The 23,459-nt window shown below is 34.2% G+C and overlaps 1 protein-coding gene across 1 annotated transcript in view; it reads left to right on the top strand.

The window, feature by feature from the left end:
- The window catches only part of PHF14 (PHD finger protein 14), a gene marked incomplete at both ends in the record, with an annotated part of 152,953 nt that overhangs the window by 23,398 nt on the left and 106,096 nt on the right, over nucleotides 1–23,459 (top strand). Inside the window, 8 exon segments of the mRNA XM_079538129.1 lie at nucleotides 3,583–3,694; nucleotides 5,762–5,899; nucleotides 7,746–7,892; nucleotides 11,860–12,130; nucleotides 12,676–12,782; nucleotides 13,902–13,997; nucleotides 15,550–15,653; nucleotides 17,049–17,180. Of these exon segments, the coding sequence (XP_079394255.1) occupies nucleotides 3,583–3,694; nucleotides 5,762–5,899; nucleotides 7,746–7,892; nucleotides 11,860–12,130; nucleotides 12,676–12,782; nucleotides 13,902–13,997; nucleotides 15,550–15,653; nucleotides 17,049–17,180 (1,107 nt within the window).

Below are 23,459 nucleotides of genomic sequence, written 5' to 3'. Positions count from 1 at the left end.
GTGAACCAATAGATACATTACCATTTATGTGAAGCTATATGTTATGGTACAACATATTTGGTAGTAGCAAATAGCGAAGTATAACCATATCCTTGGTCTTTCTCCATTGACTGGGTTGTAATGGCCTTCACAGTTTACTGTTTTTTGTACTTAAACACAAGGAGTCATGTTTAGATGACTTTAACTGTCTTGTAATGTAAGCCAAAACATTTTTTTTCCCATTCATGTCTTACACAAACTTGTACTATTGCTGGGACTGTAATGGACAAATCCTTTCCGCCTTAAAAGATCAGCAGAGCTCTGGATGGTATTTTGGAAAGCTTTGTTTGACATCATCTTTGGAGAGCAACTACCTTCCTGCATTGGACTTCAGCTTCTCAATTTGTAGCTGAGATGTGTCTTACAGATACACTTGTTAAATCTTTTCCTCAATCCGTGTCTTCTACATACATCTTATGAGGGGGAGCGCTGAAAATACAAGAAAATAATGTACTGTTAGTGGGGGGAATTTCTATAAATGAGTCAAGATTTGCAGTGAATAATTTTGACAGTGTATTTGAAGATGTGCTTGTTTTAAAGAATTTTTGGGATTCCAGTCCTCAATTTCTGATTAGTCCATCTTTCTTATACATAGGTTGCTCCAGAAGTAATGTCTCCTATTGATTTTCATGGAAATTACGACAGATACAGAGAACACAGTAACACTACTTGATAGAGAAAATTCTCAGCTACAAAACAGTATTTTTTTTTTTTTTTTAGTAAAGTCACCACCTTTAGCTATGCATTTCATCCAGCAACGGAGACCAGCCTGCATGCTGTACTTGTAAAATTATGTACCAGTGGAGGTAGCCCACTGTTGCCATAGCTGAAACACCACCCACTGCTTCACTGTGCTAGTATCCACTAGTTGATCTCCACAAACGTTAGGCAGGCATTGATGCATAATGGGTGCCGTTTCTTCTGCGCAGAGAAATTCAGTAATGCACCTTAGCCTCTAATGCGTGTCAGACTGCCCCTCTACCGCCATCTGTTGCACAAGATAAAATGTAACAATGTATTCACCTAAGGGTTCGGTTCCACTGCCCTACTGCCGATATCCACTTCTGATATTGTGGGCCAACATAATAAAATTGGAGGTGTTACACTAGAGCAGCTCCAAAAGTAACTGTTACAATAGTTTAAACAATTTTTGTACTTTCATAATGTTACAGTGTGGACAAAATGTTACTAGAGACTGAAATCAGTTGTCTGACAACTTGGTAGTACTAGAATTAATATCACTTGGAAATATATGTTTCAGGTTTTTTTTTTCTCCTGCATTTTTTAAGGTAGTTTAGTTGCTATCTAGTTAATTTCTCATATAATTGTAATATAAATTGCACAACATTTTAAACGTTATTTGTTGAAAATGGCAGCATGTTTTTGATTGACATAGAAGTGTTTTATCTGTGATTCTGATACTTTATGCAAAAGCACATGCCTGCTTGGTTGACTGTGGACAGTAAAGTATCAGCTTATTATCCCTGCTATTGTATTTTTGTGTTTGGATAACATGATACGTTGTCATGAGTAAGTAGAGGTTTACTTACAGGTGGGTAGGTTCATGTACTAGAAAAAAAAACAATGCTAGCCAATGTAAATAATACTGTTCTCTCTTTTTTTCTATTGCTTATTAATAAATTTGAAATCTTTAGGAAATGGGGCAATGCAAGCTAAGGATGTATGCTATGTCCATTGCTATGTTTCTTTATATGCATCATTGGCTGGAAATTGCAGTAAAGTGCAACCAAACCTATTCAGTTTCCTTTCATAATCAAGTTAGAATTATTTTTTTGTTCCTACATGAATCATTAGAATAATTAGATGCTTAGTTTCTCACAGAAGCCTTTTCACATTAACCTCTCAGTTTCATGAACATAAATGTGAATTTATGAAATTTTATTTCTCAAAATGCTATTAACCAAGAATATGAATTCTGTTCTTGTTATGGTGTAGAGTTTTTCTTCTTCCCTAATCAACATCTGTCATCATTGCTCCAAGCAAAATGGATGGTAAAGTAACAAGGAAGATTATTCTTCTTTGATTACCCAATTTGTCTTAATTACAATCTTCTAAAACATGTGCAGCTAAACAAATGAGCAGGAAAATATTTAGAACTGGTATTAAAAGCAGCTGAAATTGCTTCAGCTGAGAACTTGACTGATTTCTTTGTTTTTTTAGTAAAGATTCAGGTCTGAGTTCTCATAAAGGTGACTAAAGGAATGAGGTACTTGTGTGACAATCACACCAAAATGGCAGTTACATCTGTAATACTGTAATACTTGGCTGACGTGTACTAAAACATTTTGAGAAGGTCAATATGAAGTAAGTAGCCAGCTATTGGATTTACCATAGATAAACTCCTACTGAGTGCAGCAGCATTTAATACACTACTGGAGCATGAAAAAACTGTGCAAGTTAAATTGAGAAGCAGATGCTCGTAGAAAAGTGTATATTCATACTGAACTTTGGAGGGTAAGTTTTAAGGCAACCAGTATCCTAAGCTTACTATCAAAATCTTCAACCAGAGCCTTGTGTGGATTTTTTTTTTTTTTATTAAGAATAGTAATTGTGAGTATGTGTAACTTCCTTTTATGCAAATTAATTTAAAGCATCTTAAATCAATGAAGGTATGTAGAAAAGAAGCCTCACAGAATTTACAAGACTTTTATTAACATCTGAGTGATCTCTGTATTTCAAGGTACAGATCTTATTTTGCATGTGGCATTTTTGGAGGGCAAAATTAAAAAGTAGTATCTTGATTTCTTTGTGAAAAGAATAGATTGTGCATTCATGAAGATGTGGTGAGGTGCTGGAACAGGCTGCCCAGAGAGGCTGTGGATACCCTGTCCCTGGAGATGTTTAAGGCCAGACTGGATGGGGCCCTGGGCAGCCTGGTCTAGTATTAAATGGGGAGATTGGTGGCCCTGCATGTGGCAGGGGGGTTGGAGATTCATGATCCTTGAGGTCCCTTCCAACCCTGGCCATTCTGTGATTCTGTGATGTTTTTCTGAGCCTTGTGGAATACAACAGAATGAACTGATTGGTGCTAGGGCTTTGATTAGATTTACTAAGCATTCCTTAGAATGAAGTGAGTTAATGACTTGTAGGTAGTTGTTAATGTTACAGGAATTTTTCTCTTACTACCTGTATGAATTTGTACCTCCAGTCTTCACTTACACCATCTCACCCTATTGGTCTGTCTAGGCTTTGTAGGTAATGTCAAAATCTTAATATACTTTTCCTGCAGCATAAACAGTGATGTGAAACGTTACTTAAGAATCATCAGAACAGAATGTGAGGGTAATCTTGTTGATCCAGACAAGCAAAGCAATCACAGTTGTACCAAAAACTTGCTGCTATTTGTTTTTAGCTTTTAAATTCCAAATGCACGTTCCCTCCCTGCTTCTAATGTGTTTTCACTTAGATCATCTTTTTCTAGCATCTGTATCGTTTACACAGTACTTAAAAATCTGCGAATGGTGAGCGTAATATGGGAACAAAATACTGATAACAGTAACCTAAATTTATTTGCTGTTTTAGGTGGGTCCATATTGTTTGTGCCCTCTACGTTCCAGGAGTGGCTTTTGGAGATATTGACAAATTGCGGCCAGTAACGCTTACAGAAATGAATTATTCAAAGTATGGTGCCAAGGTAAGTTAAGAAGATTCATATTCCTTACCAGTAGCTTTATTTCACATTTTTACATAGAAATAATGTGTCTTCAATCTTATTTTGTGTTTATAGCAGTGAGATTTAGAAAGGAAAATGTGATAAAATTCATGTTTCCTGTAATTTTGCTCATCCCTCCTTTTTTTTTTTTCTTACAGCTGTTTTTTTTCCCTTATTGTTGTTCTCTGTAATTTCTATTGCTCTTTGTCTCTCAGTTTCCCTTATTTTTTTTTTTTTACACAGGTGTCAGTTACCTTCTTTTAAAGTCAGTTAGTGGTAGATTGCCAAAATGTGAATGGAGAGAGAAGAGGATTTATGGGATGTGAAATGAAGGAAAGGAAATTGAGGTGGAGGATTTGAGGATTAAGAAAGATACAGATGTATATTCAGTAAGAACTACTTTAAGTTCTTTGTAATCATAAACTAGAATGCATAGGGTTGCTAGAAAGCAATATTAACCTCCTTGCACCACCAGCATGAAAACAACATAAGAGTATGGGACTCTAAACCTGAATGGAAAATTGTCTGTAATATTAAAATGTTTTTTTACATATAAATATGCTCAGTTGTGGTCGAAGGTGATCATACACAAAACATACAGAAGGTCATTGTAAACTGACAAAGACCAACACTAATTTGCTTGATATTGTTGCTATAACCCTGGAAACATTGCAGAGAATCTATATCTGCTGGGCTAATGTAAGGAAAGATAGCTGTGCTACTGCTTCTCTAAAGCTTAATTGATGCATTGTAAATTTCCTAGGGTGTCAGTTTGTCAAGCTGAATACTAAATTAGAATATGTAATAACCGTTTAAAAATACAGAAACTTTAAAAGATAAATTAAAGCACTTCGGCCTGCATGGTGCTTCTTTGTGTGAGGAGCACAGTCAACATGAGTCCACTGGGGTAATTAGCATTGCTTAGAAATGTTTGCTAGCTTTTTTGCCCCCCCCCCCCCTTTTTTTTTTTTCCTTACAAAGTCTTACAGCCTTATTGTTGCAATGAATCATACATGTTCTTTTTATTGGCATTATAGGTGCAAGGTTTACTCTGAGTAAGATGAGTGAACTGCGCATATGAGGATTCATTACTCTCACAGAGCTGTAAACTCTCCTTGTTAGCCAAATCAAGTGTGGAAGTTACAGCTTACTTAGCTGAATTTCCCCCTGGAGTATCGGTTTAAAATAATAATCTATGATTCAATTAGTTTATTTTCTGTTATGTGTTATTTTACAGATAGAGTGCCTTTTAAGGAAGTGTGTGCAGTGTCTCGAGAATGTTCTGTCACTGAATTTCATTTGCAGTTCCTCTCTGTTCTTTAACTATCTGCATGGAGATAATTTCTGTAGGTGATACACAGCTTTGCTTCATACTCAGCGTGTGAGAGATTAAGAAATACATGGCTGTGTAATTTTAGGTCATCTTTATGCAATGGATAGCAGCATTGCTCCCATTTGCTTATTCCTGCTTAGACACTCATTGCTTTAGTTTGCTGGAACAGCTGTTCAGTATGAATTTGTGGTGACTCAGACCAAGGAGCTAATCTGGCTAAGTTTATATTTTTTTTCCAGGCCACGTTAGTGGATAACAGTTTGCTGTGTTGAAAACAGCTATGCTTAGAATGCACGTAGCCAAAACCTTAATACTGTGCTTATGTGAATTGTAAACTTATTTATTGATATTTACATTTATGTGTTACTTTTTCATCCATTGTCACCCACTGGCTCCTGATTCATAGCTTATCAAAAGAAAGTTATGTAGTTATCTATGGCTTTCAGTCATCCAGAGGATGTAAGTTCATCCTATGTGTTCTTAAGATTGTTTAAGCATTTTTCCATTGCTTCTTGAAAATGAGGTCAGTTGTTGGGGTTTGGTATTGGTGAAGCTTTAAATATTGTCATATGTTAGCAACACACCTGGTTCCTGTATTGCGCTGGAGTTAACTCATAACCTGTTTGATATCTCTATGTAAGAAGTAAACAATGAAATATTAAGCAAAATGCACCTACAGTATTTACTGTGACATTTTTCTGCCCTTTCTTATTCAGGAATGCAGTTTTTGTGAAGATCCTCGTTTTGCCAGAACTGGAGTATGCATCAGTTGTGATGCTGGGATGTGCAGAGCTTATTTCCATGTGACCTGTGCTCAGAAGGAAGGCCTGCTCTCAGAAGCAGCGGCAGAAGAGGTAGTTCTGGTGTACCTATGGAAAAGATACAATCAAAGGGTTGCATGAAAAGCCTGTGAGGAAAACCTGAAATGCTGCCCTTCTTATTCACTATTTCAGAGTCAAGTGGTAGGCCAAGCAAAAGAACTGTGCGGAGAGGGCTCTTTGTTCGTGAAATTCTCTAACTCTGACCATCTTTTGAAGTGACACAGGAAATGGAATAGAGAATGTTATACAAAAGTCAGCTTAATATTGTGTAGATAAATGAGGGATGAACTCTAAATCTATTTATTGAACTTCACCTGGATTGACATGTCACAGTGTAGTATAGTATTCTCTGTTTCATAGACTATACGACTGTCTAAGACTGTACAGATGTCTTAAGACATTTAACTGCATTGCTATTTTTTGTGCATTTCTTCCAGTGTTTCTTTCAAATTGTTTATGACTTTCCTTGTAGAAAGAAGTTGAATCCACTGCAAACATTTATAACTTCCTGATACATTTTTAATCCATGTTCTTACCAGTCATTCTCCTTTTAATATAATTAAAACAATCCTGATTGCCAAACTTCATTCTTTTTTTTATCATTTTGATTAAGCCTGTTATGTTCACATTTGCACAATTTAACAACTTATTGCTTTAGGAGGTATGACAGGCGACACACTTATAAGCACTACCTGCACTATTGACACTAAAGCTTTTGTTTATGAAAAAACAAACTACTTAATGGTGACCCTTTAAGAGATCACAAAATTGTGTGTATCGGTGAAATTGATAAATAGGAAGATTGCAGTTACCTCAGTGTTCCTTTCCCTAATAAATTATATTAAACAGTGATACTTCAAAAGCTATGTTTTTCTTGTCTTTTCACCATTAAATTTTTTACGCATTTTCTGTAACTGAAATATTTTTAATCAAGACCTTAAAAAAAAAAAAACAAAAAAAAAAAAAAAAAAAAAAAAAAAAAAAAAAAAACGAAAACTCATTTGAGGGAGCTGCTTATTTCTTAGAGTAAGTTGTTCTCACTCTGAGAATCTAAATCAAAATAAACATTTGTAAGGAAAACCTGTACAGACTTTATTATTCTGCATGTTGTAGGTGGAGTGAAGGAAAGTTTGATAGACTGATTATTTTGTAAGATTTTTATTACCTAATGTAGGAAGACTGCTTCAAGTTTTTCTTAATCTTTGTATTTATTATGATCCAGCAGTTTTGAAAATATGCTGGCAATAAAATGTACCTTCTCAAAGCGAATATCATCTTGGCTCAGATATTTGCAAACTACTTGCAGTGTTTGCATATACTAAAAGTTGCTATAAACTTTCAGCCATTATGATGTGCAAATTTGGTGGAACTAAGTAGTAGAAATTGGAACAAAAATAATCTGAGAGATTAATAATCAGAAAAAAGTCACTGAAAAGTCATTTGAGGAAATGAAATATATTGACTTTCATATTATTCAGTTGTCAGTCCCTTGCAGGATTTTATGCAAAAGATAACACAGTGAAGCAGTGAGAAGTTAGCTGTAAATGTTATATGTGAAATGCATTTGCATTTTTTTCTGCAATTTTTTTTTTTTTTTCTGGGATGAGAAAATAGTGCAGAAATGAAGTAGCACTGAGCTAACTGCTTAATGCATTTAAAAATGTTCAGGATCGTGCAGTGAAAAAGATGGAAAGACCCTTTATATGGTAAACCATATCAATATGACAGAATTGATGTAGAAACGTGCATACTTGGAAAAAAAAAAAGTCTGTTTGAACACATGATCTGTTGGCACAATATCTGTGCTTTTTAGAGCCTTTTGACATTGTATATCTTAACTTATATTTTTGTTCCTTCTCCTTTGTTTTCTCTGAAACAGGATATAGCTGATCCTTTTTTTGCTTATTGTAAACAGCATGCGGACAGGTTAGACAGAAAATGGAAACGGAAAAACTACTTGGCATTACAGTCTTACTGTAAAATGTCCTTGCAAGAAAGAGAAAAGCAGCTCTCGCCAGAAGCTCAGGTATTATATTTCATACACAAATGTATCTGCATCAATCATCCATGCTAAACAAGAAAGAAAGAGAATGGGTGATTGCTATTGTTGAAGGGAAATTAAATGTGAAATGTATTGATGGCACATAGTTCACATATCAGTGAATTATATACAGGTTTGGGCTTCTGAGAATTATTCTCAATCAACTTATTGTCAGCTAGGAATCTATCTTAACTGAATTAAAAAATTGTATTTGTTTGCCCAAATACGGTAATTACATTTTCATTATGATTCATAGATTATTTTTTATAAAGCTTTTTTCTATTCAGTGAAAATCTGCTTTTGTTTTCTGTCATAAAATTTTGAAATTAGCTGAACAGTTAGGTAGCCTGAAAATTTTCCTTGCTAGATCACTTTTTCACTTATTGTAGAGCTTACTGGAATTTTATGTGCAGGTATTCTCTTTTGTTTTATATGCATTAAGTATTTCTATATTATATATATTATATATTATATATTATATATTATATATTATATATTATATATTATATATTATATATTATATATTATATATTATATATTATATATTATATATTATATATTATATATTATTATATATTATATATTATATATTATATATTATTATATATTATATATTATATATATAAAAATAATATATTTTATTATATACACACACACACGTGTATACACACACACACGTGTATACACACACACACGTGTATACACACACACACGTGTATACACACACACACGTGTATACACACACACACGTGTATACACACACACACGTGTATACACACACACACGTGTATATATACTTAATACTATATATATATATATAGTTGTATATATATACATATATATATACAACTGAGTAGGAGATACCTGAAAGGCAATATCTGTATCCTTGTCTACTGACTGAATCATACAGAACTGTTATTCCATAAGTTTAGCTGATATACATTGATATAAAGATTTCAGTACTTCCAAGGGAATCTGTGTACCTGAGTTTGTTTAAATGTGTGTAGCTATTTTTTTCCTTTATCTGAGAAATTTGTGGGCTACTTGACTTTCACTGCTAAGGCTGCACTGAACTCTGTGGACAAATAGTAGCTATGTAGAAAAGCAGCTTGTTGCTTGAAGGAATTGTGCCTGATTTGTTGTTGGCCTTGGGAGATGCTTTGTAAATAATGGAAGAGTGAAATTATGGAGAGAAAAAACTTTTTCTGAATGTAGAACTGCTGTATAATAACTAGAAAATAAATTTTCATATGATCAAAATCTTTATTTAAAAAAATTATGTATATATATATTTCTAGTTCTTCAAGGATATTTAAATAGGCAAAGAAAACTTACATTTAAAATGATCCATGTGTTCATATTCATTCTGAAACAAACTCTGTCGCAGAAGAATTTTGAATAAAATATTTCTGTGAGGCATTGAGCCTTGGTGTGAGATGATTGAAAGCAAGTTACATAAATGTGTAGCGCTCTCAGGTCTCAATTGTGTGAAATATCACTATGTAGTGGAGACATCATTATGCTGGATAGTATTCATATCACTGTGGTAGGTATTGGTTGTGCAAAATTAGTGTGGGTCCAGTGGGGCTCACACTTGCTTTATTTTTTTAGGCTTTTGGTTAGAGCTCTGCATTTGTTATACAGTGCTGCTAATACTAGTAAGTTCCCTGCATTTTCTTCTCTTCCTGCTCTTTATTCCAAAGCAAGACTCAATGAGTATGGAATTTTTATGAAATAATTGTTTGAATGGTTCCTATGCACTTTTAGAACTCCAAAGATTTCTTAATACATACCGGAAATGTTTGATTGGGAAGTTGACACAAAGTACATACAAAATCATATCTTGCATGTGAATACATGTGCATATACACACATAAAGAAACTTACTTCCATGGGAGTTTTAAAGCTTAAGTAAGGTTTCCAAATATTGGTAAATGAGTATGCAGTTGTACAAATAACTTGTGTGTTGCTATGAAAGTGTATTTTTGAGACACATTTCAAGAGGAGAAGAAGGTGGTGCTTGATGCTTTCTAACCCTCACAGGAGTAGCTGAGCTAACGGTTTGGCAAGTCCTGTGTGCCAAAAGAAGGAAAATCCTTAAGTTATATATCTGTCTAGAACTGTTGATTGCTGGAAAATATTATATGTTGAAATACTTCCTTTATATCAATAAAGGAAGTGTACATTACATGTATAAAGTATGTAATTCAAAATTACCTAAATACTTTCTTACAGTTAAGAATTTTGTTTAAACTAGTCAGTCTGATCTGTCAGCTATTTCTGGAATTGGGCTCTGACAGTACGACAACATTAAATGACTTCATGACTTTCCAAACTGAGCACATCATCAAGTAAAGAGGCATCAAGACTAAGCCATCCTTGTTTGTCCTGGTGAAGAATAAAGCAAGGTGGTAAATGCTTGCTGCTTTTGTTCAAGATAAAAGATTTTGGGCTTAATCTTGTGTTTCTTGGTCGTTAATGTTCGAGATCTAGTAAGGTAATGTATTAAACTGCATCTTTAACAAAACCTTAAGCAATGCTGTTTGTAATCAAAGATATTCCTTACCCATGGCATATATAGAAATGCAAACTTTTTTGCTTTTGTCTCAGGAGTATTTCATACCATACGGTGGGGTAGTAAGATTGGGTTAGCTGCTTCTTTATACTGGCAAATGAACAACTTCTAAGTCATAGTCAGCTGAAACTTAGCCTCTGAAGGTTTGTATATTGATGTCATTTTCTGCCAGACTTGCTGCTGCATAGAGTTCCCACAAGACAATTTTTTCCAACTGTCAGCAACAACTTGATTGATCTGGGTCTGATCTCCCAGATGGTCACAAATGTACAGATGTCATCAACAACATGTATTGTGAGCTTCTGCTGATTTCAGTTCCCTTTGGGCTAAGGCTTTGGCATATTATAATAAACTAGTTTAACATTGTAAAAAGAGAGGGCATTGAAAAAGGAATTCCTACAAAAGAATGTCATAGGGCAAAAATACTGTTCACCAAATTTTACTGCTCACATAGATCTCAGAGTCATAGAGTTTGGAAGGGACTTCTGGAGATCATCTAGTCCAACTAACCTGCTAAAGCGGGTTCCTTACAGTAGGTTGCACAGAAAAGCTTCCAGGTGGGTTTTGAATACTTTAAGACATGGACAGTCCACAGCCTCCCTGGGCATCTTGTTCTATTGTTGTCACTCTCAAAGTAAATAAGTTCTTTCTTACGCTCATATGGAGCTTCCTGTGTTCCAGTTTGTGCCCGTTTTCTTTTGTTCTGTACCTGGGCACTGCTGAAAAGAGGCTGGCTCCATCGTCTTGGCACCCATCCAGTAGGTGTTTGTAAGTATTGGTAAGATCTCCCCTCTGTCTTCTCTACACTGAACAGTTGGAGGTCTCTCAGCCTTTCCTCATTAGGGAGGTGCTCCAGATGCCTAATCATCCTTCTCGTCCTCTGTTGAGCTGACTAGAAGTTTCCTGCCTTTATTGAAGTGAGGACTCCAGGAATGTACACAAGCCTTCATATGTGGCTTCACTACAGCAGAGTGCAGGGAGTCCTCTTGACCTGATGGCCATGCTTAATGTATTTTTGACAGGTCAGCCAAGGTTTTTCCCAATGAGTTTTCATGGTTCCATCAGATTATCATTTTTGGAAAGGATTGTCTGAAGCCAGCAATAATTCATGTTAATGAAGTAACGTCATCAAGGAATCAGTGAAATCCTCTAAAACCTAGTGAAAGGGTAATGCTATTGAAATATGCTTTTTGAAGTAAAATCAAATGTCTGTTAGTGTATTTTTTGAGTCAAAATGTTGTAATTAAAACAGTATTTATTAGATTCTTCAGCTTTTAAACTGAAAATAAGATGCAGTCTCTTTCAGAAGCTTTGGAGCTCAAAAATGATTTTGAATTGTTCCCTTAAATTCTTATTTCATGGAAGTTTTTGTTGTAGGCTCGAATCAATGCCAGACTACAGCAGTATCGTGCCAAGGCAGAGCTGGCTCGTACCACCAGGCCACAGGCCTGGGTTCCCAGGGAGAAGCTACCACGACCACTCACTAGCAGTGCTTCAGCCATTCGCAAGCTTATGCGCAAAGCTGAATTAATGGGAATTAGTACAGACATTTTTCCAGTTGATACTTCAGATACTAGTTCCAGTGTTGATGGAAGAAGAAAACATAAACAACCAGCCCTCACTGCTGATTTTGTCAATTACTACCTTGGTAAGGATCAAAATCGCATATTCTTGTCAAAGAAAATTAATCATTTTGCTGTATTTGTACTTTTTTTTTTTTCTTGTATTTCTTTGTTAATAGGCAAATAGGAATTTTTTTTTTTCATTTTTGGTCAGAAACCTTATTGCGCAATATACAGAATGTTAATGACTTTTCTTTTTAAAGGATTTTGGGAGAAGAGAAACATCTTTCAAACACAAACAGGCAGAGGCGTCTATTTTAAGAAGGGATTGGAAGCTTAGGTGCCTTTAGTATCTTTTTTATGCTTTCCTTAGTGTGGAATGGCATGTTTTTGACGTTGACTGTCCTGTGGATTAGCTGATCAGAGATCACCGTTAATAACTGTACTAGGTTATTGTATGCAGCAAAAAGTAAATGTTAGGAATGTTCATTCTGCCAAGGCTGTGTAATAAACCTATAACTGTGTGGTTTTTTTTAAATGGTTTTATGCTCTTTGTTGCTCCACTTTTACAGTGTGTAGAACTTGAAAACATAGCCAAGGCTAGAAAATAAAGAAATTTTCTTTTAAATAGAGAGAAATATGCGCATGATTCAAATCCAGGAGAATATGGCTGAGCAGAGGAATATCAAGGACAAATTAGAAAATGAGCAAGAAAAGCTTCATGTGGAGTATAATAAGGTGAGGAAAAAAGGATAATGAACCATTGTACTGTTTAATATTGCTACTATTAACTTTGATAGCATTTCACTTTTCAAAAAGAATGTCTTAGAAAGAAAAAGATAATATTCAGTCTTCAAAGAAAAGTAATATTTTATAATATTCTTCTTTAAAATTTTCTGTGGTTATTGGTCCCCCCATCTCAGTATACCAGCAGAGTCAACATTGCCTGTGCACTGATTCTTTAATTGTCCCCACAGATAGTTTCAGTAACAAATCACAGACAGAGCCCTCTCCTAAGAGCAATCTTAAGGCTGTTCATTTTTTTGTTCTTAATATGCATTTCATTTGAGACTTTGAGACAACAGGTTTACAGTCCTTTTTCCCCCCAAATTTCTAACATAGCAGTTGTAATTAAAACTTTTTTTTAATGCACATGTTTTACTCAATAATTATTTCTTTAACATTTAAATATTTTAAATAGATCATAGGAATGCTTTTGTAACAGATGACATTAAAATTCTTGCTCCATTCATTATCGGACCAACCGGTGATTACTGGTAACAAAAGATAGTGTTGTCATTAACTCTTAAACTGGTAGCCATGTGTTTTAAATGAGAGTGTATGTAAATGAAGCAGCAGGCTCATATGAGTTGCAGAGTTTGAAGGGAAAGGGAGACTGGAAGAGGGAATATGCTGTATGGTTACTTCCTGAAAAAAATATCCCTTTTCTCTTTGCATCCTTTTAATAAATTGTTTCTCCAGTAGAGTGAGTGAAAGTTCTTCAGTATGGCAAATTAGAACTTTAATCATTTTGATGGTCACTTGCTATAATTTTGCTGCTTAAGTGGTAGGGGCAGTACATATGAGACACTGCTGTATTTTGAACTTTGCTTTCTAATTTTATTTATGGAATCTCCTTTTTATGCTAAAATGCTTCAGATCATCGTCTTAAAACAGATGGCTGCCCACGTTTTCATTTTAAGTTGCTGAAGAATCACAGTGATCTCAGCTATTTTGACATCCATTTTTTTCAGTTTTCCAATAAAGTAATGCACCTTTGATAGGTAAGAAGTTAAAGAAGTTTTATTAAATATACTTAAATGATTTCTTTCCTGTTTTTTTCCTTTAACTGCTCAGCTTTGTGAATCTTTGGAAGAGCTACAAAATATGAATGGAAAACTACGAAATGAAGGGCAAGGCATTTGGGCTCTGCTGGGTAGGATCATTGGACAGGTTGGTTTCATTTTGTTTTTATAGTTCATAGGTGGACCTAGTTTTCCAAGAGTGAACTTTTTTGGTTCTGCATGTCACTTTTGTGGCCAAATAAATTGATTTGATCAGACCTAGGCTTCATTCTCTGGATAATGTTTCCTGATTGAAATGTATAGACTCTGCAAACCACCTACTGGAAATCTGTAGTTTAATTATGTTGTAATAGCGATCTTGTTTACAAAATTCTTGTGTTTGTTAGAACTGATTGACCTGTCATCTTTCTGAAACTGAACATGAAACACAAGTTAATCTCACCATTTTTGTCCCTATGTTGTCTTTGTTTACTGCAGGCTTCAAATGTTATGAGAACTTGGTGGCTTATATATGATACACTATGTACATGGTTGTTTTTCAAAGTGGACAGAGTAGAGTATTTGGTAAAATGAATATTAAAAAGTAGGAGAACAGAAGATTTGAATTATTTCCTGTTGCCAATAGTTATCTTTTTTCCCTTTGATACAGAAAAGGTTCCCTTTGATGTAGAAAAGAGAGAACAGTATTTGTGTGTTTGATATAAAAAATATTAAATGACAGTAGACATTTTAGCTTTTAGAGAGAGGTTGAAATGATTTTCTCTTACAGTTTTAAAAAAGATTGAGAAAATTGTTCATTGTGACAATGCAGATAAACATAATTTTGTGATGACTTTTGCTACTGCTTAGTTTGTGGTGCTGTTCAGGAAATGAAACTTAGCCTTTGTTCTTAGAGCTTTAGTTCATACTTTGTTAGATGTTCTTTTTTTCTTGTTCTTTTTGGTCAGCCTATTGCTCCTACATGTGAAAAAAATACTTCAAGCAATACATTGCATTGCATCTTTTAGATAAGGATTTTTATCTCCTTTTTAAGATGGGTTTGAAAAAAGTATTCACAAATATATTTCCTCATGGCAAATGTTACCAAAAAGGAAAAAAAAAAAAAAAAAAAAAAAAAAGAGTAGAACTCATTTGCACAGCTTGCATGACTTTTTTTCCAGTTGGTTGAACAGATGCAGACCCATGGGGCTGCTGAGAAATGACTTTGATAGATGGCTGCTGTCTGGGAAGCCAGCGTACTGCAGATTACTAGAAATCCAAAGAGAATCTTGTCTGCTTTGTGGAAGGCTTGGTCCAATAAGATAATTTTTCTAATTAACCTATCGAGCATCAGTGTAGTAGGAATGTTGGGTGAAAAGCAAACTGTCTTACCATTATTCTGTCAGTTTTGTGAATTTTGCTTTCCTTATTTCTACTTGGTAGACCTATACATATTTGTCCTTTCTTCTGTCTTAAAGCTTGAAAATATTTTTTTAAGTGCTAGTAGTTCATTGTGCTTATTGAATTGAAAAATGAATATAATAATACTTTACCCCAATATGAATTTGTATTGTAAACATCTGTAGTTGCTTTTGTTTGCAAAATAACTGGCTGAGCCATTTCCCATTCAGTTTGAGTCCTGTTCTTCATGTATTGAGATTGGAGTGAAATTCTTTAAAAGTCCCAAGACTCATTGTACTGTGTTTGTTCATATCCAATAGAAATTGAACATACCTGCAATTTTACGTGCTCCTAAGGAAAGAAAACCAAGTAAAAAGGAAGGGGGAACACAAAAGACATCTACGCTCCCAGCTGTACTTTATAGGCAAGTAATGAAGTCTTGACAGAATGGATACATTTTTTTTTTTTTAATTAAGTTGCAGTTTCAAAAAATTAGTGAGAGAAAATAGTTTGTTTAAATTTTGATTAACGAAATGCTTCAGAATTGTCTTAAATGCTTTATTTCTGAAGGCTATGTCGAGGAAGTAATCATTTATTCCCCTTAGCATACATCAATGAGCTTTTCCTTTGCTAACATGATAGCAGTGCTTTGAGAACAAAGGTAACTTTACAATTGATTCAGTCTTCTTTTTTTAATGCGTGATACAAAATTTTGTATAACTGGTTGTATTGTGTTTTTCAACGTAATCATCCATATTGACGATTTTGCGAACTACTATTTAGTCACTGGCTGGGTGCATAATGTACCTATCATATAAAAATACTTTTTATTTACTTTTTATTTGGACTGTCATGCTTTGGGATATCTTGTTTTTCAAATTTCCCTACTTGTGTGTTTTTTTTTTTTTTTTTTTTCTCCAAGAAAATATTAACTTGCTCTGTTAATGTACACTTTATTTCACCTGCTGTATTTTATAAAGTTACTGATGAGATTTTAAGTAACCTTAAAGGTGGTATATATTCTAGGATATCTCAGAACATGACCATACTCTTGAATATATTTATCTTGCTGCCAGCTGGGAAGTGGCAGTCAGTGGCTTATGGAGAGGGCAGCTGTCATTCCTCTAACCACAGAATATAAACAGTATCTTGCCCAGCTATTAGGATAAACAAAGAAGATGTAGAAGTTGATTCTAGTACTGTGAGAGGCTGAAATCTTGAGAACATGTGAGAAGGGTGAGGATTTCACAATTTTACACATGTAGACAAACAATGGAAGTTACATTCTGTTTCAATCACAGTCTAGTCATTTAGCTCCTCCTATAAGGAGATCAATAAACATCTGATCCTTTGGAAATAATTGAACGAAAATATTAATTCCATTAAAATAATAATAATGAAATGTAATTTCCTATTAGCTGGTATATTACCTAGTGTAATAGCAGCACAAACCTGTTTTGAGGTCTTTGCATTATTGAAATAGGTCTGATTACTAAGACTGATAATACTGGTATAGTTTCTTTGTTTAAGTATTTGGATGGTAAAGATAGTATTCTTTTCCATTTGTCATTAATATGTTTTGTCTGATTATCAAGTAATTGCTCACTGGTTAAAAGTCCTTAACAATTAGATTGAAGATCTCTTTATTGTTAACTACATTAGGTGTCTTTTACGTTTTACTGTATATAGGTAGAAGTTCCATAAAAATAGTTATGCACTTATGTGAAAGTAGTTGCCACATGCTGATACTGAAACTGTCATTTGATCTTTGTAATTTCAAATGTAATTATAATGTTTTTCTACTGCCTACATTAAAAAGTTGTGGAATTTGCAAGAAGAATCATGATCAGCACCTACTATTACTGTGTGACACTTGTAAACTCCATTATCACCTTGGTTGTCTGGATCCACCTCTTACAAGGATGCCCAGGAAGACCAAGAACAGTTACTGGTAAGAATGCAATTGGTTATTTATCTTACATTACATCTGTACTTAAAGTAGGACATAAGCATGAACTAGCTAACCAATTGTTTGTTTTAAATTTTGCTATCTTAGGTTAGGGTTATTTTATTTTCAGCAGGAATGACTGCAGGTAAAATGTAATGTGGCAAAGATTTCTTATTAGTGTCCTCATACAAATAGGTTACAACTTTACTTTTCTTAGCTTTTGCTTTCTGTGATTACTGATAATAATGATATGTAATAATATTAGAAAACCACAGGAAATGAACAACTTGGTTTTGTTTGTCTCAGGGCACAGATACACAGCTCTTCTGTCTAGATCTTTAAGAAAATACTTGCAAGTAATTAAAAGTAAACTTGTTAGTGGTAAATCATTTTACTGCAATATAGGAAATCTTGGGTTAATTCTGTCTTCTGCAATGGCAAAAGCACATGTATGAATGTACTTACTACAGTTACGTTTCCATGAATTAAAATTACTTTTGTGGAAGTGGAGCAGAACAAAAGCTAAGTGTTATAATAGAGAACTGCTAAAATGTAGAGGTGCTGATTTCTAATTGCACTAGAATTACTATATTACTCTGTTCTGCATGTTTCTAAAGTGCTCTGAAGTGTGTCGGAAACAGTTTTTATCTGGAAAAAATTCAGGGTACAGCATCTCTAGGAATTGTCATCACCTAGTCTGAATGTTAAGATACCGGATGAGTATATACTAAGAATTCCTTCTGAAAATACAATGTAGTGATTATAATCGAGAAAACTCTGCTTCTATTTTTTTTAATATGTCACTTACATTTTTCTTTAGACTTCCAAAGAACATCTAAATAATATTTTTTGCTTTATTTTGATGATATATTGTGTGCAGATCAAGGTGGCTGATACCTGAAATGGGAAGTCTCTTTTCTTTTTCTTTGTTTTCATCATAATACAATACAGCCTGAATTTATACTAGTGAACTTAATAATTTGAGATTTACTTGAAAAGCTGAAAAGCTTAGATTCACTCACTAAATTTTTTTCTGAACGTAGTTTCCCTTAAATTATTCAGTACATGATTTTGGACTTCTGGCTATTTTGAAGAAATTCTAATCATATCTTTGGTCAAATTTATGAAGCAGTTATATGGAAATTTTTTACAGGATGTTCGTTTTTTGTTTTTTTTTTTTTTTTCTCCTGCTTTTTAACTTGAGTTGAAAAGGCTCTCTAACAGCCATTGGTCAAAGATGTGAAACTGTAATTCTCAATAGGTGTTAAGGACAGAATAGGAGAGGTAGCACATGCTTTTATTTCAAAGTTCTGACTTATCTTTGTTGTTAATTCATGCTTCAGTTATACCTCAGATCACAGAGTTTGCTTTTACTTCTAATTAGTTAAGACTTATTCTAGAGAGTGAGATTATAGCAGACAAATTGATCTGTATTGATTACATTCTTTTCATCATTTACATGCCTTTATGTATTCTTTTCAGGATCAGTAGAGAGCATATTGAATGGACCCTTAATCTAAGTTGGAGTTCAGCAGGTTTTTCCCTCCTGCTGTTGTGAATAAATTTTTAATCTTTTGATTAAGCAGTGAATAAAAATGCAGATTTTTTTGATGTGCTTTCCAGATATTTCTGTAGAATATAATGTGAATTTAAGCAAAAGGTTAAGTAACAAAATGGCTATTGTGGGAAATTCCTTGAAATGTTAGACAGGTTGAAATATTTTATTTGAAGTGATTAAAAGTATTGACTTTAATCCACATTGAAAACAGGAAGTAGTTGAAAATAATTTTCTTGATTTTTGTTTTCCATTTCATTATCACTGGTAATAATTTACTTTATAATTACTGAATTAAGCCTTTATAAGAAGTTTGGCAACAAAGCTGTCATATAATTTATATCTGTATATTTATTTAATCTTTGGTTGGTTTAGAATGGGGTTATTCCATGTGCTTAGTCTTTTTTTTTTTTTTTTTTTTTTGAGACTACTAAATGATTCAGCTTATGTCTGTGCCACTATGTGGATTGGTTAATTGTTCTTTATTTTTGCCCATTTTATGCTCATTGTTTTTTTTAGGAATCTACATTGTGGCTTACAAAAATGGATTTTGGAATTGTTGAAATAAATCCACTATTAAATGTAAGGAAAAGATTAAAACCATGGTAATATTTAAGGGCTAATTCATTAAAGAAAACCCAAATTATAATTTCAAAGTATTTCTAGATGTCCTCACTTCACAAAGATAATTTCAAAATGTTCCTTTTTGTTTTATTGGTAATGTAGGCCTTAAGTTTTTCATTTTTATCTATTTCTAGGTTAAAATATATATTCATGCTCTATTTTCTAAAACTTTGCAAGAAGAAAGCACTCTTTGGTCTTAAGGTGCTTACAGTAAAACAGTAAAATGTTTTTGTGAGACTTAAAACGTTTTGTGGTATGAAAAACAACAACTTGTATCTGCATCATGAAGTTATGGCGGTTGTAATAATACCGTGATAGTGTTATCTTTATTGATGAAAGGAAATGTTTTTTGTATGACCAATACATAAACAGATGTCTGAAGATTTGAATAATGCCATTACTCATGGGAATAAAATGTTGCAGTACCTTCATTTAACTTTTGTTTAAATTTGGCATTTGTATTTGCCTTTGAAAAGATGTAGAAGCTTTTTTTTTTTTTTTTTAGTTGTTTTCACATAAAAGGAAGCAAGAAAGCAGCATTATTATCAGTGTGAAAGCTCTCAGAATTATGTATTTAATGGTCATTTAAGGAAAGTGTAAAGTCATACTTCTGTTGAGTAGGTTTTTATGTTGAAAATGGTTTTTTTGGCTGTCAAATCTCTTGTCATGTTTAGTTGATGTCCAATAATGTAACGGATTTTACCTTACTTATACTACAAGAATTTTTACAATAAGTTTAAAAAAGAACAGGAAATCACATCTGAAATATAGGAAACTTCTGTTAAGCCATGCTGTGGTGCTTTGGTGTAAGACGTGGATAGTATGCCCAGGACATTATGTTCAGTTATGGTCTCCAGTTTTCTACAGGGGGCAAATCTATTTCAACATTTTAATGTGCAGCTTGGAGTAAATCACTTGCTGCTTTGCAGTTCGCATTGCGGACCATGGAACATGGTTACTGCGTTCTTTTCAGATGAGTCCAGAAGATTATTACATTAACTACTGATTTTCCCTGAGGCTGGATTAAGCAAATCCAGAGTAAAAGCAAAACAAAAGCCATGTACAGAAATAGAATCTTCAGCACTGTTGTTCCTATCAAATTACTTGTGCTGCATAGCAGTACTTGCTAATTAAGACATAGTCTGAACAGATGGGAAGATGACCTGTTGTGATAGGTTCTCAATTCACTGATTGTCATTGAAGAGACAAAATAAAATGAACATGACTTTAGTATTGCCAGAGAAGGAATGGGAGTTCTGTGCTTTCTATGAATATATTGGGATTAAATAGCAGAATGGAAAAAAAGAGTGCTTTAAATTCAAGAACCGTGTTGAAATAAACCATAATAGGAACTGAAAGTTAAGAAGATTGTTTCCAACATAGAAGACTGTATTTCTGTAATAGCTTTTCTGTGGATCCTTTGGGAGCTAGCAACAAAACAACTTTATAGCTTGACTGCTTTATAGAAGAGTTGATAAGATGTAGTTACCTGTGATAGTAGAGGCTATTTCAGTAAATTAAGAGTTTCCTTGGAAGTTCGTGTTTGTAACTTTTTTTCCTCTTCATTTTTGGTGTATTAGTAAGGTTTTGTTCTGTGTTTACCCCCTACCTCCCAACGTGCTGTGGTTTTGCAGCTTTCTTTTTGTGTAACTTCCTTTCTTCTTTGATTGCTGTGAGACTTTTACCACCTGTTTCAGAATAAGCTTTGTCGTAAAAATGGAATTTCAGAATCCTGCAGGAAGTATCTTTGCTTTTGGATTAAATGCTTATTATCTTCTCCATCAAAATTACAGTAACATATTTGTGTTTAAATAGGGCCCTGGTGAAATTAGAGTACCTTACAGGTCTACATAGTTTGTTTTCTGGGCAATTGCCTGAGCGTATGGAGGGAAGAGTAACATGTCTTTTCCTTTTAGCAGTTTACAGCTAAACAATGGGAATGTTAATGATACAGAATGTCAGATTCAACAGGCTAGGTTCCCAGCTCCAGACATTTTCATAAGATCCCTATCACTGCTTTTTCTTTTATAGAACATTTTTAATGCAGTTCTTTAATTATAGCTGTTTCATGGTTTTTTTTATTATTATTTATTTATTTTATGTACAGTACATGCTTTTACCATAATATTGGGGATTTTTTTTTTTTGTGAGAATTGCTCAGAATAGCACTTTAGGAACAGTTTCACATCTATTGCTTACGTCAGTGTAAGCAGATCATATCAAATGATTTTAGTTGTGCTTTCCATATAAATGTGACTGATGCAGCAGTGTTAACGAAGGGCTGACTTTCTTGTGGTTTGTTAATGAAATTTTCATACAGTGATAGCTTTCCTGCCTTGTCTGCCTTGTAGTACTTCTGTTTTTCTAGATCTGCAAATGCCACTAGCACTATCATGTGGCCTGTTTTTAGTGGTCTGAAGTGCGTTAACGATAAGAAAGATTAATCTTCATAACATTATAATGCAGCAGCAATTATCTGAATTTTACACATGGAAAAATTAAAGCAGAAATTTGTTGATTTCACCAAGGTCACACTAGTAATGACTCCTCAGTCCAGGATTAGACCCTCTGCAATTTAACTTGTCAGCCACTGGTTTGTCTAGCAGCCTGCTATTGCCTGTAGCTGTAGGTGTAGCTAGTTGTTTAATTTGATTTGATTCCTATTGGAATAGACTGTAAGACCATCAGTGGGATAGACTTCTTTTTTGTGCTTTTTTTTTTTTAGTTGGTATGTTTAAAAAAAAAAAAAAAAAAAAAAAAAATATATATATATATATATATATATATATGGAAACATATATCAGAAGTAGCCTTTGTTAAAAATGCAGTATAAAGGCATTTTGTATGTAGTATTTGTGGTACTCTTCTGTTGAGTTGAACAGGAATTGGAATTTGGACTAAAAGCAATATACCAGTAATCAGCAATGGCATTTCAAATAAAGGCAAGACTGTTAGCTTTTTAAGATCACATGAGTTGAAATTACAGGAGCAAAACTGTTTCTGTTGACTATTCATAGATGAAGAAATCAGTACATACACAAAATCTGTTCTTTTAGCTTGTTGCGTGATGGGCATGATTTCTCTCAAGTGTTTATTAATCACAGAATCACAGAATTGTAGGGGTTGGAAGGGACCTCCAGAGATCATCGAGTCCAACCCCCCTGCCAAAGCAGGTTCCCTACATCAGGTCACACAGGTAGGCATCCAGGCAGGTCTTGAACATCTCCAGAGAAGGAGACTCCACCACCTCCTTGAGCTGCCTGTTCCAGTGCTCCGTCACCCTCACTGTAAAGAAGTTCTTGCGCATGTTTGTGCGGAACTTCCTATGCTCCAGTTTCCAGCCGTTTCCCCTTGTCCTGTCTCCACTCACCACTGAAAAGAGTCCGGCCTCGCCATTCTGCCCCCCACACCTTAGATATTTATAGACCTGGATCAGGTTCCCTCTCAGTCTTCTTTTCTCAAGGCTGAACAGACCCAGTTCACTCAGCCTTTCCTCATAGGAGAGATGCTCCAGGCCCTTCACCATCTTCGTGGCCCTCCGCTGGACTCTTTCCAAGAGATCCTTGTCTTTTTTGTACTGGGGAGCCCAGGACTGGACGCAGTACTCCAGATGAGGTCTTACCAGAGCAGAGTAGAGGGGGAGGATTACCTCCCTCGACCTGCTGGACACGCTCTTTTTAAGTGTGTGTAGTTAATATTTAACTACAAATAACGAAGTACATTGATTTTGGTATGTCTCCTTGCAGAGCAAATTTGCAACTTCATTTAGATAATGTATGTATCCCTTTTAATGCTAATCAATAGCAGGACATTTTTATTTTTTGGTTAATACAATTAAAGAAATATTTTGAATATACAAAAACAGTGATGAATTAGAATTTGCTTGAGAGGCTTTATAGTTTGAATTGAAAAGTATATGTGAGGAAAAAATGCAAATCCTTTATCATCAGTTTACCCATCCTCCATCGGGATATCATTTTTTTAAAAATTTTCATTTATGAAAAATTTATATTCATTTATGAAAATCTATATTCATGGTATTTTTAGTTACCATCTGCTTTTATGACTTTGTGTAAAATGAATCATTTCTGCAAATGAGAACA

Source organism: Tetrao urogallus (genome assembly GCF_951394365.1).
Source record: "Tetrao urogallus genome assembly, chromosome: 7".
Taxonomy (NCBI): domain Eukaryota; kingdom Metazoa; phylum Chordata; class Aves; order Galliformes; family Phasianidae; genus Tetrao; species Tetrao urogallus.
The sequence above is the reverse complement of the archived record's forward strand: the minus strand, read 5'-3'. Positions and strand labels throughout refer to the sequence as shown.